Below are 13,256 nucleotides of genomic sequence, written 5' to 3' on the forward strand. Positions count from 1 at the left end.
TAAGATGTGACTTGCTCCTTTTTGCCTTCCGCCATCATTGTGAGGCCTCCCTAGCCATGTGGAACTGTAAGTCCAATTAAACCCCTTTCTTTTTTAAATTGCCAGGTCTTGGGTAAGTCCTTATCAGCAGCATGAAAATAGACTAATACAGCTTTCAAGAAGCATGCAGGAGGTCAGCCCCTTGCCAAAGAAGCTGAAGTCAAGTGCAGGGTTTCAGTCATAGCTGGTGGAACAGAGAGGTCTCTTAGGAGAGCAGGACCATGGCTGACAGGCCTCACATCAGTCCCTCAGTGGGCAGGCTCAGGACATCTAGAGACAGTCAGGACCTTCCCATGTATGGGCACAGGAAGGCCCCCATCTGCTTTGCCCTACCTTGGTCAGGATTGCCTCCATCCTCTGTGGTGTGTAACCACACAGGAGGCTGCTGTGGGATATGCTAGACCCTGGAAATGCCTCCAGAAGAGGCTGTTGGTGGGGTGCTGTGAGACCCCCTAGCTGCTCTAGCCCTGCAGCACTTAGGCATCCTAGAGTTAGCACTCTCCCCATCCGTCATTTCTCTCCAACAAAGGGCACTAAGTGTCACAGTTGTCATCCTGAAGTGCGACAAAGCAGTCTGTTCTGGAGTTCTTTCTGGAAGCACTCGGTTCATGACATCTTGCAGGGCTCCAGCTCACCTCCAGTCCCATTTTACTTCTACATTCCTCCCGTGGCCAGCCTAAGGCAGTATAGATGGATCCAGCAGGTGATCCTTCTCACACTTTTCCAAACTCATCACAGCCTATGTCCTTTGGTAACAAGAAAGCCTTACCTTTCCTGGCTCCTTTCCAAATCCTAGTTTGACCTGAGGATATTCTGGGACCTGGAGGAGTATACTAATGACCACAGACCTCACAGTGGGTTTCACCCGTTAGTCTTCTTAAACTTTTTTGGGGGTATACCGAGATCCTAGATGGCTCTTTGGGTAGCTGACAAAACAGTTCGGCATCACCTCTCTGGATCAAGTTTAGAAAGCAAAAACTCATAGGCGCCTTAACGAGGTGATTAGTTTAATTAATGTGTGGGCATTACGTAGGGGATCATTTGAAAAGTAACTCATCATTATAGTGATTTGTCACTCATTCACACAGCATTCTTTTATTATTTACCAACCCCTAGGAAACTCACCAAATGGCTACCTCATCTTCTGCCAGTTCTATCTGAACCATAATACTTTGGAAGGGGATTTCTAAGTAGAGAATTTTAAATAAAAGATTAACTGTTCATAAGCCTCAGCACTGAGTCTTGAGTAGTTGTATTGGAGAGCTGCAATTCCAAGCCCCAGTTGGGAAGACTGAAGTCAGATACGGGAGACTGTGGGCAAGTGTGGGCACTGCAGCCAAGGTGATGGGGGCTCAGAGATGGGCCTCAGGAGAAGGAAACCCCAAATCCCAACAGGTACAATTAGGCTGTTAGATTCCACCTTGCAAGGACTACTGTGTTAACTTGCATATCCAAACAAGATGGAAAAAGAAACAGGGCATCAGGGAAAGGTCACAGCTGCCTCCTGACAAGAGAGAGTGTTCATATAGCCCTGGGTGGCTAGAGCCCTGCCATGCTCACTTACCCAGGATGCGAGGAGCACAAACCAGAAGCTGGGAAAGCAGGCCTTTGGAGTCCCCTTAAAACTCAGATGCTTACCTGGTCCAGGAGCCAACAATTAGAAGATAGTGGGAGCATTCAAACTTTGGCTGTTGGGTGTTTGGAAAGATTGAAAATTCCATGAGACTTTAGTACCAGAGAAGCTCCAAATACTAGGACCATAGAACTGGCAGTTCTTTATTCATTCCATAAATGAATACTGAGCATGTATTGTGTGCCAGGCACTGTCCTGGGCTCTGAGGATACAATATTGAACACATTTCCTCCCTAGGTGGAACTTACATTCTAGTGAGGTAAAGGGTAGGCACACAATAAATCATGAAACAAACTTAAAGGTGCAGTAGATTTAATGGTTAACTTCCAAATCACCTTTGGTAGGCTTCCAAATGAACTCACCTGGGGGAGGTCTTGTGATTTCTGTTGCCATCCTGTCCCTCAGTAAAGTGTCTTATCCTGCATTCCACAAATTGTTTACATATGGATTAATATGTAATGTACCAACATTGAAAAGTTTGCTGATTTATTTTTAAATCATGAAATTGTACTGGTTGTTTTGCACATGGACATTTTAGTCTGTATGTTGCAATTTGGTACAATGATTCTAACCTCCGTATTGTATCCTCTAATAAAAAACGACAACTGCCATATAAAAAGTTCTCTCTTCTTCTAAACTCTCATAAAACCCTTCCAACTTGTAAGACTCTCCAGAACACTCCCAACTTTGTTGGTTTCTCCTCCCAGGTCAGTCCTCACATTTGGCTTCCAATAAACATTTATCCTCTTATTTTTGCCTAACCAGTCTTAATTTTGGTCGACATGGTGATAAATACTATGGAAACAAATTGAATCTAGAGAACTGAATAAGTGTTTGGGATGAGTTAAGAGGGAGGATTGCAATTTTAGAAAGGGTATTCACTTTTTAATGAGGTTATTTGTTTTTGTTTGTTCAATTGTTTAAGCACCTTATAGATTCTGAATATTAGACCTTTGTCAGATGTGTAGTTTGGGAATATTTTCTTCCATTCTGCAGGTTGTCTGCTTACTCTGTGGATAGTTTCTTTTGCTGAGCAGAAGCTTTTGAGTTTAATTAGGTTAACTTGTCAATTTTTGTTTTAGTTGCAATAGCTTTTGAGAACATAGTCATAAATTATTTCCCGAGGGTGATATCCAGAATGGTGTTTCCTAGGTTTTCTTCTAGGATTCTTATAGTTTGAGGTCTTACATTTAAATCTTTAATCCATGTCGAATTAATTTTTGTATATGATGAAAGGTCAGGATCCAACTATTGGGTACTATGCTCACTACTTGAGTGACGGGATCAATAATATCACAAATCTCAGCATCTCACAATATACCCATGTAACAAAGTTGCACACGTACCCCCTGAATCTAAAATGAAAGTGAAATTGCAAAAATAAATAATAAAGACACAAATTCTATGAAGAAAAAGAAAGGTTATTCATAGAAGGCCTCACAGAGAAGATATTTGGAGAGAGACCCAAGGGTGTCTGGAAAGCAGTATTAGCTAGCAGTATTATAGGAGCATGTGTCTAGAAGAGAACAAAGGCGTGCAGTACCTCAGGACCCTGGAACAGAGAGTAGGAGGTAGGGGTCTAGGGAGGCTGGTCTATTGAAGCCAGACCCTTTTCTCTGAGCCATAGGCTGTCTCAGAGCCAGGTCAGCTGCACTGTACCATGAACTGGCTTATTGGATCCAGTATTCTATCCAAGGTTACTGAGTTGGTTTACATTATTCCAGCATTTGAGACGTGGGGTAGGTAGAAGTATAGTTGGAAACAGATTAGTAATGGATTGAAGATTTTTGATGCTGAATATCAAGTATATTGGGTATATTATACTATACTATTTTACATGTCTGACACTTTAATAAAGTTATTTCATCATAATATCATGTCATTAAATTTGAAATCCTAAGTGAAATGAACTATATTTTATAAAAAACAAAAAATGGCCCGGCGCAGTGGCTCACGCCTGCAATCCCAGCACTTTGGAAGGCCGAGACAGGTGGATCACGAGGTCAGGAGTTCGAGACCCATCTGGACAATATGGTGAAACCCCATCTCTACTAAAAATACAAAAATTAGCCGGGTGTGGTAGCGCACACCTGAAATCCTAGCTACTCAGGAGGCTGAGGCAGGAGAATTGCTTGAACCCGGGAGGAGGAGGTTGCAGTGAGCTGAGATCGTGCCATTGCACTCCAGCCTGGGCGACTGAGCGAGACTCTGTCTCGAAAAAAAAAAAAAAAAGATCAAATTGGTCCATAAAGAAACAGAAAACTTTAATCAAACATTACAAACTAAAACTGTATTCTCAGTTCAAGCCACCCACAAATGATCCAGGAAAAGAAAGTTTCAGAGGTCAGTTTTACCAAATAATTAGAACTCATTGCCATCCTAAGCAAACTCTTAAAAACCGTACAAAAAGATGGGCAATTGTGGAACTCATTTTCTGAGACTAGTGTTCTTTGTTTCAAATACCAGAAGAGGACCTCACCATGAAAAGAACACTTAAACCAAAGTTACTCACATAGCAACAAATATCCTAAATAAATTAATAGCCAATTCATTAGGGCAGTGTACTAAATGGAAAAACGGGATATATCCAAAGAATGAAAATACAATTTGACATTAAAATATACCTTCAGTGTGATTCCCTATATTAACAAGATTATAGAGGCAAAACATATGATCATATTAATGGATACAGAAAAATATTTTGAAAAAATTAGTAATCATCCATGATAAAAATAACTAGAAAATTAAGAGTAGAAGGAAATTTTGTTTCATCAAATTGATAGCAAATATACTTAATTGTAAAATGTTGGACGCATTCATGTCAGGCACAGGTCATAAATGTATGCTATCATTGCTATTTTTCAAAGTTGTATTGGAATACAAAGCCACAGATATGGATACCAAAATAAATAAGAGGTATGTATATTGGAAAGAAAGAGTGATATTTGGTAGGGTAATGCAACAGTCTATCTAGAAAATTCAAAAAAATGCACACTTGAAATAGTCAAATGAATAAGAGACGTGTGAAAAATAGCGAACAGAAGATCAATAAAGCAAAATCAAAAGATTTGCAAAACAGACAATAACTATTAAGAACAGGTCATAGAAAATACCCCATTCACAATAGCAACAATATCCAAAAATTACCTAAAGACTAACAAAAGCATGTATGATTTTTACTGAGGCAACTATACAAGTACTGATATATCCAGTTCAAAGAGCACCCAAATAAACAAGGCAGTATATGATATCATTGATAGGGAACAGAATATTGCAAAGATGGCAATTCTATTTTTTCAAAAATTGACAGACGTAATTCCTTAACCAGCCAAGATGACTGTCAAGCTCAGGCATCTGTTGGTTTTTGATTGTTTGGTTTGGTTTTGTTTTTTTGAGACAGGACCTCACTCTATTTCCAAGGCTGGAGTGCAGTGGTGTGAACACAGCTCACTGCAGCACTGACATCCTGGGCTCCAGTGATCCTCCCACCTTAGCCTCCCTACCAGCTGGGACTGCAGTCACACGCCACCACACCCAGCTAATTTTTCATTTCTTTTTTCTTTTTCTTTCTTTGTTTTTTTTTTTTTGAGATGGGGTCTTGTTATGTAGCTCAGATTAATCTTGAGCTACTGGGCTCAAGTGATCCTCCTGCCTTGGACTACCAAAGTGTTTGGATTACAGGTGTGAACCACCGCGTTCAGTCTTGGGCTTCTATCTTAGACTCCCCAAAACAACCCGGGAAAACTAAAGAATAAAAATAAATAAATAAAGGAACAAGCAAACAATATCAAAAAAGAAATCTAAACAAAAAAACATGAGAGAGCCCTGAGAATTTCATTGTATTTTGAAGGAATACTTGTGATTGGGGGGGAAGAGTGGCAGGGAAGTTGGGGTGGATAGGAAGAAAGAAATGTTTAAAATTCTGCCCCTACTTCACTGTGGAAAACTCGGGTAGGGTCTCAGACCACAGGTGCCAGTAGTCATGGGGTAACTTCAGGACATGAGGAAACACTGGTTGATTAAAGGAATACGGCTGGAATTTGTGCTGATAACCACTAAAACCACGTCAGTAGATAAAGATTGGCTTTTTAAAAATTATCGTTTTAATTGAAGATAAAGAATGGATTAAATTAGAGTATTGACCATTAGAGTGAAATAGGCATAGTTAGGTTAAGTATGATTTTTGACACTGAATGAGAATTAAAAAATGAAAATCACTAAAATGAACTATGAAGTGTTAGATAAATTCTAAACGCAGGACTTCCGCAAATTTCTTGCAGCCACTCAGCCTCTTCAGTGTAAAAATAAAGCTTTCAGGGCAAAAGTTTGCAAAGTCTAGATCTGGCTGGGGAGGAGCCCCCGTAGGAAGGTGTGCATCTTCTCCCAGAGGTCACTACAATCACGGGTACTGAAGCCACATGGAAGCACCTAGCCTGGGATCCGCAGCTATTCTCTGCAAGGGGTGCAGTTGGGCAATGCTCAGAGGTGACAGAAACAGAGCATCTCCCACCCATCACTTCATGAAAGAACCGGTAGCCAAGAGGAGGACCCTCCTGAGTGAGGACTGACGGTCCACCCTCCCCACATAGAGGGGCCACAGAATCCAGCTCGGTCCCTCCTGTCAGCCCCGGAAGACCTTGGCAATGTTGTCCCCCGACCTCACACCTCCCGCTCACTGCCACCTCAGGGGACTCAGAGTCAGAGACTTGGTCCGAGAGGAGCAGACATCATTGGCAGAGGACGGAGCTCCAGGCTCTGCAAGGAATCAAGGTCAGAAACCTGAGGGAGGACTGAGGCACCCCCATGACCCTCGACCACATCTGCACCCCTCGCCACTACTTTTCCCCCTGCCCCACCCCGCCCCGCCCCGCCCCGCCCCGCCCCGCCTCGCCTCGCCCCGCCTCGCCCCGCCTCGCCTCGCCCCGCCCCCACACGGGCAGAATCCGGTTCGCCCCTGCTGTAAATCCAGGGAAGCTCCAGGCGTGGGGGCCGGATGTGACCTCCATTGGCTTCCGCCTCTGGGATCTGAGAGAAGAGAGCGCATCTCTCTGAGGGGTGTCTTGAGAGTGGCAGAGGGCAGCGGGTGCAGGCTCCATGAGGAGGCAAGGTGAGAGCTGAGGGAGGACTGAGGAGGCCTCCTACCCAGAGAGAGGTCCCCAAATAATCCAGCGCCAACCTTGGAGCCAGCCCTGAAACAACAGGGTACCAAATTGTCAGGCTGAGACAATCCCCCACCTCAATGCTCAAGGAGACTCTGCGAGTCTATGGTGTGACCCGGGTAGAGGCAGTTCCATAAAGGGTGGGGCCCCGGCCTTTCCAGGCATCAACATCAGGACTCTGAGAAATTATGGAGAGGTTCCACCCCATCCTGATAGAGGGGCCCCAAAGTCCATCCTTGTCCCTGCAGTCAACGCAAAGGACCTCCGGGCTTGGTACTGGGGACTTGCACATTAGGGGGTCAGAGAGAAGTGATAGCCCGGTTCTGAGGGGCGGCTTGTGATCCGCTGAGGGCAGCGGGCCCAGGCTCTGTGAGGAGGCAAGATGAGACGCTGAGGGAGGACTGAGGACTCTCCCTCCCCAGATAGAGGACCCCAGATAATCCAGCACCGCCTCTGCTGCCAGCCCTGGATCACCCCATGGGGATGGACTTCTCAGGCTGGGCCGTCCCCTCTGACACCCCCCTCGGCTTCTGCCCCCCGCCGCTTAAGCCTCAGGGGACTGTGGGGTCAGAGCTTGGTGTGACCAGGGCAGGGCTGGTTAGGAGGGGGCAGGACCCAGGTTCTGCCAGGCATCAAGGTCAGGACCCCGAGGGAGGGCTGAGGCCCCACAGAGCAAGGCTCCCTCTCTGCTGTCAGCCCTGGGAAGTTCCTGGCATGGCCGCCAGGCAAGTGGTTCCTGATTTCCGCATCCTGGGCTGACAGAGGGAAGGGGCTTGGTATCATGAGAACGACCTAGGGGGAGCACAGACAGGGCTCAGTCCCTGCTGGGAGGTGAGCAAGGCCTGAGGGACAACTGAAGGGACCCAGCACCCCAGAACAGCCCCCCCCATAGCCCCGCCGTCTCAAACTGAGGTGCCTCTTCATTCAGCCTTGGGAATCTGAGGGATGGAGACTCAGTTCCGCAGAGGGGGTCTGGGGTGCAGCCCTGCCAGCATCAAGAGGAAGAAGAAGAGGGAGGACTCAGGAGACCTTGGACTCCAGGTCAGTAGGGACCTTGGCCCTTGGAGTTCCAAGGCACAGTGGCCACATGTGGCGCATCCTCACTCTGCCTTTGGGGTGTCAGAGAGGAGTGGGTTGTGGTCTGAGGAGTGGAGCCTCAGGTCAACCCAGGGAGGAGTCCCAGAGGGAGGACTCAGGCAACCAATTATCCCTGAGGTAGAAAACCTGCCCCTGCCATCGGTCCTTGGAGGCCCCAAGGAGGACTCTAGGAAAGAGAGGCAGCTCCCCACTTCCTAGTTGGGGTTCTCTGGGAGATGGTGGTCTTGGCCTGCAAAACTCATCCACAGTTCAGCAGGAGAGACATGGATAGGCCTTGTCAGGAGTAAATCTGAATACCTGGAGGAAACCCAGAGAGAGGAGGCACCCCTGAAATCTGCTTCATCTGTCAGCCTTTGGCATCCCATGAGGGGTGTCCATGTAGTGCCCCTTCACTTTCTGCCTCCCATATCTCAGAGAGGTGGGGCCCTTGGTCTGAGGCAGGTCCTCAGGTCAGCAGAGGGATACACACCTGGTCAGCACAGGGTGGAGTCCAGGATCTGCCAGTAGTCAAGGAGAGGAAAATTGATGAAGACTGAAGGTAAGAATGTACCCTCCCACATGCCAAAGAAAAAGGGACCTCACAAATCCCTGCTTCCTCTGTTTTCATCCCTCGGAGGCCCCAGGTAGGGGAGGCATGTGCCATGCTCACATTTCTGCCACGAGGTTGGGGGTGGCACCTTGCTCAGGGAGGTGAGCACCTTGTTTCAAGGGGGTGATGACAGGTCAGCAGGTGGAGCCACACCTGATCAGCAGAGGGAGGAGTCCCAGGATCTTTAGGACTCAAGGTGTATGTGTCCCCTTTGTGAGGACTGGAGATACCCCCATCCCATAATGAAGGGATCCCACAGAGTCTCTCTGTCCCCTGTCCTTGGCTGTATGGGGACCTCATCACGGGTGGCCCCAAGTGGCAAGGTCACTTGTACCACAGGCAGAAAGTTGGGAAACCTTCAGGGAGATGAGGTCTTGGTGTAAAGGGATATGTCTGCTCATCTCAGGGGTTGGGAGTCAAGGAAGGACAGGCCCTGGCAGAAGTAAAGATGAAAAACCCACAGGAGGACTTTGGAATCCCCAGAACCGAAGGGTCCAGCCTCTGCTGTCAGCCCTGGACAACCACATGATGGGGTGATGGGACGTGGGGCCCCTTACTTCTGTTTTGGAATCTTGGGCAGGTGAGCACTATGTTCTCAGAGGACGACTTCCAGTCAACAGAAAGAGCCCCATATGGTCCACAACTACAGTGGTCCCAGGATCTGCCAAGAGTCCAGGTGAGAAACCTGAGGGAGGATTGAGGGTTCCTCCTGGCCAGAACACAGAGGGCTGCTTAGAAATCTGCTCTGCCCCTGCTGTCTCCCCAGAGAGCATGTGCAGGACTATCTGCTGAGACCCCTCTCTTATACTGGGATCATTGGTCTCAGGGAGGGGGAGACATTGGTCTGAAAGGGCTGCACTTAGGTCAGCAGTGGGAGGGTCCCAGGCCATGACCAGAATCAAGGTGGGGGCTGACAGGACAGCACTTACCAAAAACATGGGACTCAGCCCTTCCCTGCCCCTTCTGTCAGCTATGGGAAGTCCCTGGGACCATGGGTGTTTCTATTTCCCTGATTTCCTCTTCTGATGTCTCCTGGAGGTAGAGCTTTGGTTTAAGGAGATGGTGTCAGGTCAACAGAGGGAGGGTCCCAGGCCAAGATAGGCATCAAGATGGGAACCAAACAGGCTCCTTACACGAGGACACATGGACCCAGCTGACTGTCACCATCTCTTGCTGTCCTTCCTGGGTAGCCATGTGTACATGTGGCCAGATGTGTATCCCCACATGTCCTCTTTCATATCAGGAAAGAGCTATTGATCTGAGAGTTTCTCAGGTCAGGAGAGCTGTGTCTTCCAGGCCCTGGCAGGAGAAAGGTGAGGGCCCTGAGCACAGAGGGGACCATCCACTCCAAAAAAGTGAGAAACTCACAGAGTTTGGCCCACCTTTCTGACAGTGCTGGGGTGCCAGGATGGGTGCTTGCAGTCTGCAGCCTGATGGCCCCATGATTCCTCTTCTAAAAGCTCCAAAAACTGAGCAGTGAGGCCTTGGTCTCAGGCAATGTCTTCAGATCTCAGAACACAGGAAGCCTAGGCAGTGCCAGCAGTCAAGATGAGATGTTCACCCTTAACCTACAAATGGCCCCACCTGCCCCAGTACAGAAAGGGACCTCCAGCTTGCAACCTCACCTGCCCTACCTCAGTCCTGGAGCCTCCTGCTCTGATGTCCAGCTGCATCTTGAGTAGCCTTCTCACTTTCTTTTTCAGGTTTTTAGAGAACAGGCCAACCTGGAGGACAGGAGTCCCAGGAGAACCCAGAGGATCACTGGAGGAGAACAAGTGTAAGTAGGCCTTTGTTAGATTCTCCATGGTTCATATCTCATCTGAGTCTGTTCTCACGCTCCCTCTCTCCCCAGGCTGTGGGGCCCCATCACCCAGATATTTCCCACAGTTCGGCCTGCTGACCTAACCAGAGTCATCATGCCTCTTGAGCAAAGAAGTCAGCACTGCAAGCCTGAGGAAGGCCTTCAGGCCCAAGAAGAAGACCTGGGCCTGGTGGGTGCACAGGCTCTCCAAGCTGAGGAGCAGGAGGCTGCCTTCTTCTCCTCTACTCTGAATGTGGGCACTCTAGAGGAGTTGCCTGCTGCTGAGTCACCAAGTCCTCCCCAGAGTCCTCAGGAAGAGTCCTTCTCTCCCACTGCCATGGATGCCATCTTTGGGAGCCTATCTGATGAGGGCTCCAGCAGCCAAGAAAAGGAGGGGCCAAGTACCTCGCCTGACCTGATAGACCCTGAGTCCTTTTCCCAAGATATACTACATGACAAGATAATTGATTTGGTTCATTTATTGCTCCACAAGTATCGAGTCAAGGGGCTGATCACAAAGGCAGAAATGCTGGGGAGTGTCATCAAAAATTATGAGGACTACTTTCCTGAGATATTTAGGGAAGCCTCTGTATGCATGCAACTGCTCTTTGGCATTGATGTGAAGGAAGTGGACCCCACTAGCCACTCCTATGTCCTTGTCACCTCCCTCAGCCTCTCTTATGATGGCATACAGTGTAATGAGCAGAGCATGCCCAAGTCTGGCCTCCTGATAATAGTCCTGGGTGTAATCTTCATGGAGGGGAACTGCATCCCTGAAGAGGTTATGTGGGAAGTCCTGAGTATTATGGGGGTGTATGCTGGAAGGCAGCACTTCCTCTTTGGGGAGCCCAAGAGGCTCCTCACCCAAAATTGGGTGCAGGAAAAGTACCTGGTGTACCGGCAGGTGCCCGGCACTGATCCTGCATGCTATGAGTTCCTGTGGGGTCCAAGGGCCCACGCTGAGACCAGCAAGATGAAAGTTCTTGAGTACATAGCCAATGCCAATGGGAGGGACCCCACTTCTTACCCATCCCTGTATGAAGATGCTTTGAGAGAGGAGGGAGAGGGAGTCTGAGCATGAGATGCAACCAGGGCCAGCGGGCAGGGAAATGGGCCAATGCATGCTTCAGGGCCACACCCAGCAGTTTCCCTGTCCTGTGTGAAATCAGGCCCATTCTTCCCTCTGTGTTTGATGAGAGAAGTCAGTGTTCTCAGTAGTAGAAGGCACAGTGAATGGAAGGGAACACAATGTATACTGCCTTTAGGTTTCTCTTCCATCGGGTGACTTGGAGATTTCTTTTTGTTTCCTTTTGGTAATTTTCAAATATTGTTCCTGTAATAAAAGTTTTAGTTAGCTTCAACATCTAAGTGTATGGATGATACTGACCACACATGTTGTTTTGCTTATCCATTTCAAGTGCAAGTGTTTGCCATTTTGTAAAACATTTTGGGAAATCTTCCATCTTGTTGTGATTTGCAATAGGTATTTTCTTGGAGAATGTAAGAACTTAGCAATAAAGCTGAACTGGTGTTGTGAAACAGAGAAATAAAAGGAGAAGGTCATTAATTCTTGTCTTCTTATCCATATTAATCTGTTGTTCTATGAAAGTACACACCCATACACACATGTACACCCCCCTCCCCCCACATACATATTCACCAAGGAAATGCAGTTTCCTACTGAGTTGCAGATTCCCTGAGATGTCCTGGACAATAAAAAATATTCCAAAGTAGAGAGTGGTAGCACCTGGGGTCACAGTAATACTAGAAATAGCTGTCAATCGTTAAATATCCAGTACATGCCAGGCATCATCCCAGGTGTTTTAATACATTTTATACATTACAACAGTCCTAAAAAAATGGTCTATCAAACCCATTTTCTGGATGAACCTGAGTCTCATGGTGCTTGGTAACTTTCCCAAGATCATATCACTGGTAAACCACAAGGTTGGTCTGAATTCATCTAGAGCCCATTCTATTCTCACTCTTTGGAGCCTGAAGTACACCTCTGTCCCTTAATTCATTTGTTTTCTCAGTACTGCATAATGTCTCTCAAGTGGCCAAAAGAACGACACTGTGGACGTGGTACTGAAAGCGGGCCTACAAAAGGAAGGTGACAATGAGAATGAAACATAATCTGGGGATAGTCTGTGGGCTTTATTAACCTAGGGTCCTCCTGCCTGAGCCCTAGGGTTCCTGAGAGCTGACTCTACCCAAGTGCAGGAATTTCTGTCCAACCCTAACACTTTCTCGCGCCACAGAGGCCTTCCCTTGGTCCCCCTCATGTGCCCTCTCTTCCAATTGGAATCTGGCCTGCTTCCTGCTCCTCCCTGCTGCTTGCTGTGAAGGCTAAGCGGAATCACCTGCCTTCCCCTTTACACATCCTGTCATCCCAACTGTGTGTCTAAATACACCCTCGAACTTTTCTAAATAGATGGTGAGTGGAATGTGATTAGCACATGATATACTATTCTTGAGATACGAAGTTACAGAGAGAGTTTTTTAAAGCCATTTTGTTATTCGTAATAGGAATTTAATGGGGTGTTTTATTTGAAACTGGTCACTGAACACATACAAGGATGAATGACCTTACCTTGGTGGTGAAAATCTAAACTCTCTCGCATAAGCTGGAGATGAGGAAAGAACATGGAAATCACTGTGGAGTCAACATCTACTGAGGCTGAACTAAAACCCCAGAGTCTCCCAGGAGGTGAAAAATGCTGCCTTGGTGGGAGTACTAGCTCAAATTTTAGTAGAATAATTAACCAAGTTTCTACTTTCTCTTGTCTAGTACTTGCCCCACAGGAAAATATGTGCTTTCATTGTGTCTAAAGGCACCTGACAGGTGTTTAGGCATGTGAAGGGTAGCAGAAACTCACAGGTTAAAATTTTGACCAGGAATCAAATGGAGGAAAAGTTCAAAGCCTACTAATTGTT

At 47.1% G+C, this 13,256-nt stretch overlaps 1 protein-coding gene across 1 annotated transcript; it reads left to right on the forward strand.

Moving 5' to 3' along the window:
- The first annotated feature begins 6,610 nt into the window (after positions 1 to 6,610).
- On the forward strand, positions 6,611 to 11,886 carry MAGEA11 (MAGE family member A11). Its single transcript, XM_016947575.2, has 5 exons — positions 6,611 to 6,779; positions 7,760 to 7,872; positions 9,099 to 9,194; positions 10,222 to 10,295; positions 10,371 to 11,886. Exons 2-5 carry the CDS (start codon positions 7,777 to 7,779, stop codon positions 11,392 to 11,394), a joined length of 1,290 nt encoding a protein of 429 aa, XP_016803064.1. The 5' UTR covers positions 6,611 to 6,779; positions 7,760 to 7,776; the 3' UTR covers positions 11,395 to 11,886.
- The last annotated feature ends 1,370 nt before the right edge of the window (positions 11,887 to 13,256 follow it).

This window comes from Pan troglodytes, chromosome X (assembly GCF_028858775.2).
Source record: "Pan troglodytes isolate AG18354 chromosome X, NHGRI_mPanTro3-v2.0_pri, whole genome shotgun sequence".
NCBI lineage: Eukaryota > Metazoa > Chordata > Mammalia > Primates > Hominidae > Pan > Pan troglodytes.

Excerpts from the sequence above, each read along its gene's own strand:
- MAGEA11 (XM_016947575.2), top strand. The coding sequence starts at position 7,777 with ATGGAGACTCAGTTCCGCAGAGGGGGTCTGGGGTGCAGCCCTGCCAGC. Across the intron at positions 7,873-9,098 it reads CAGGAGACCTTGGACTCCAG|GTGAGCACTATGTTCTCAGA; the intron begins GTCAGTAGGGAC and ends AATCTTGGGCAG. Across the intron at positions 10,296-10,370 it reads ATCACTGGAGGAGAACAAGT|GCTGTGGGGCCCCATCACCC; the intron begins GTAAGTAGGCCT and ends CTCTCTCCCCAG.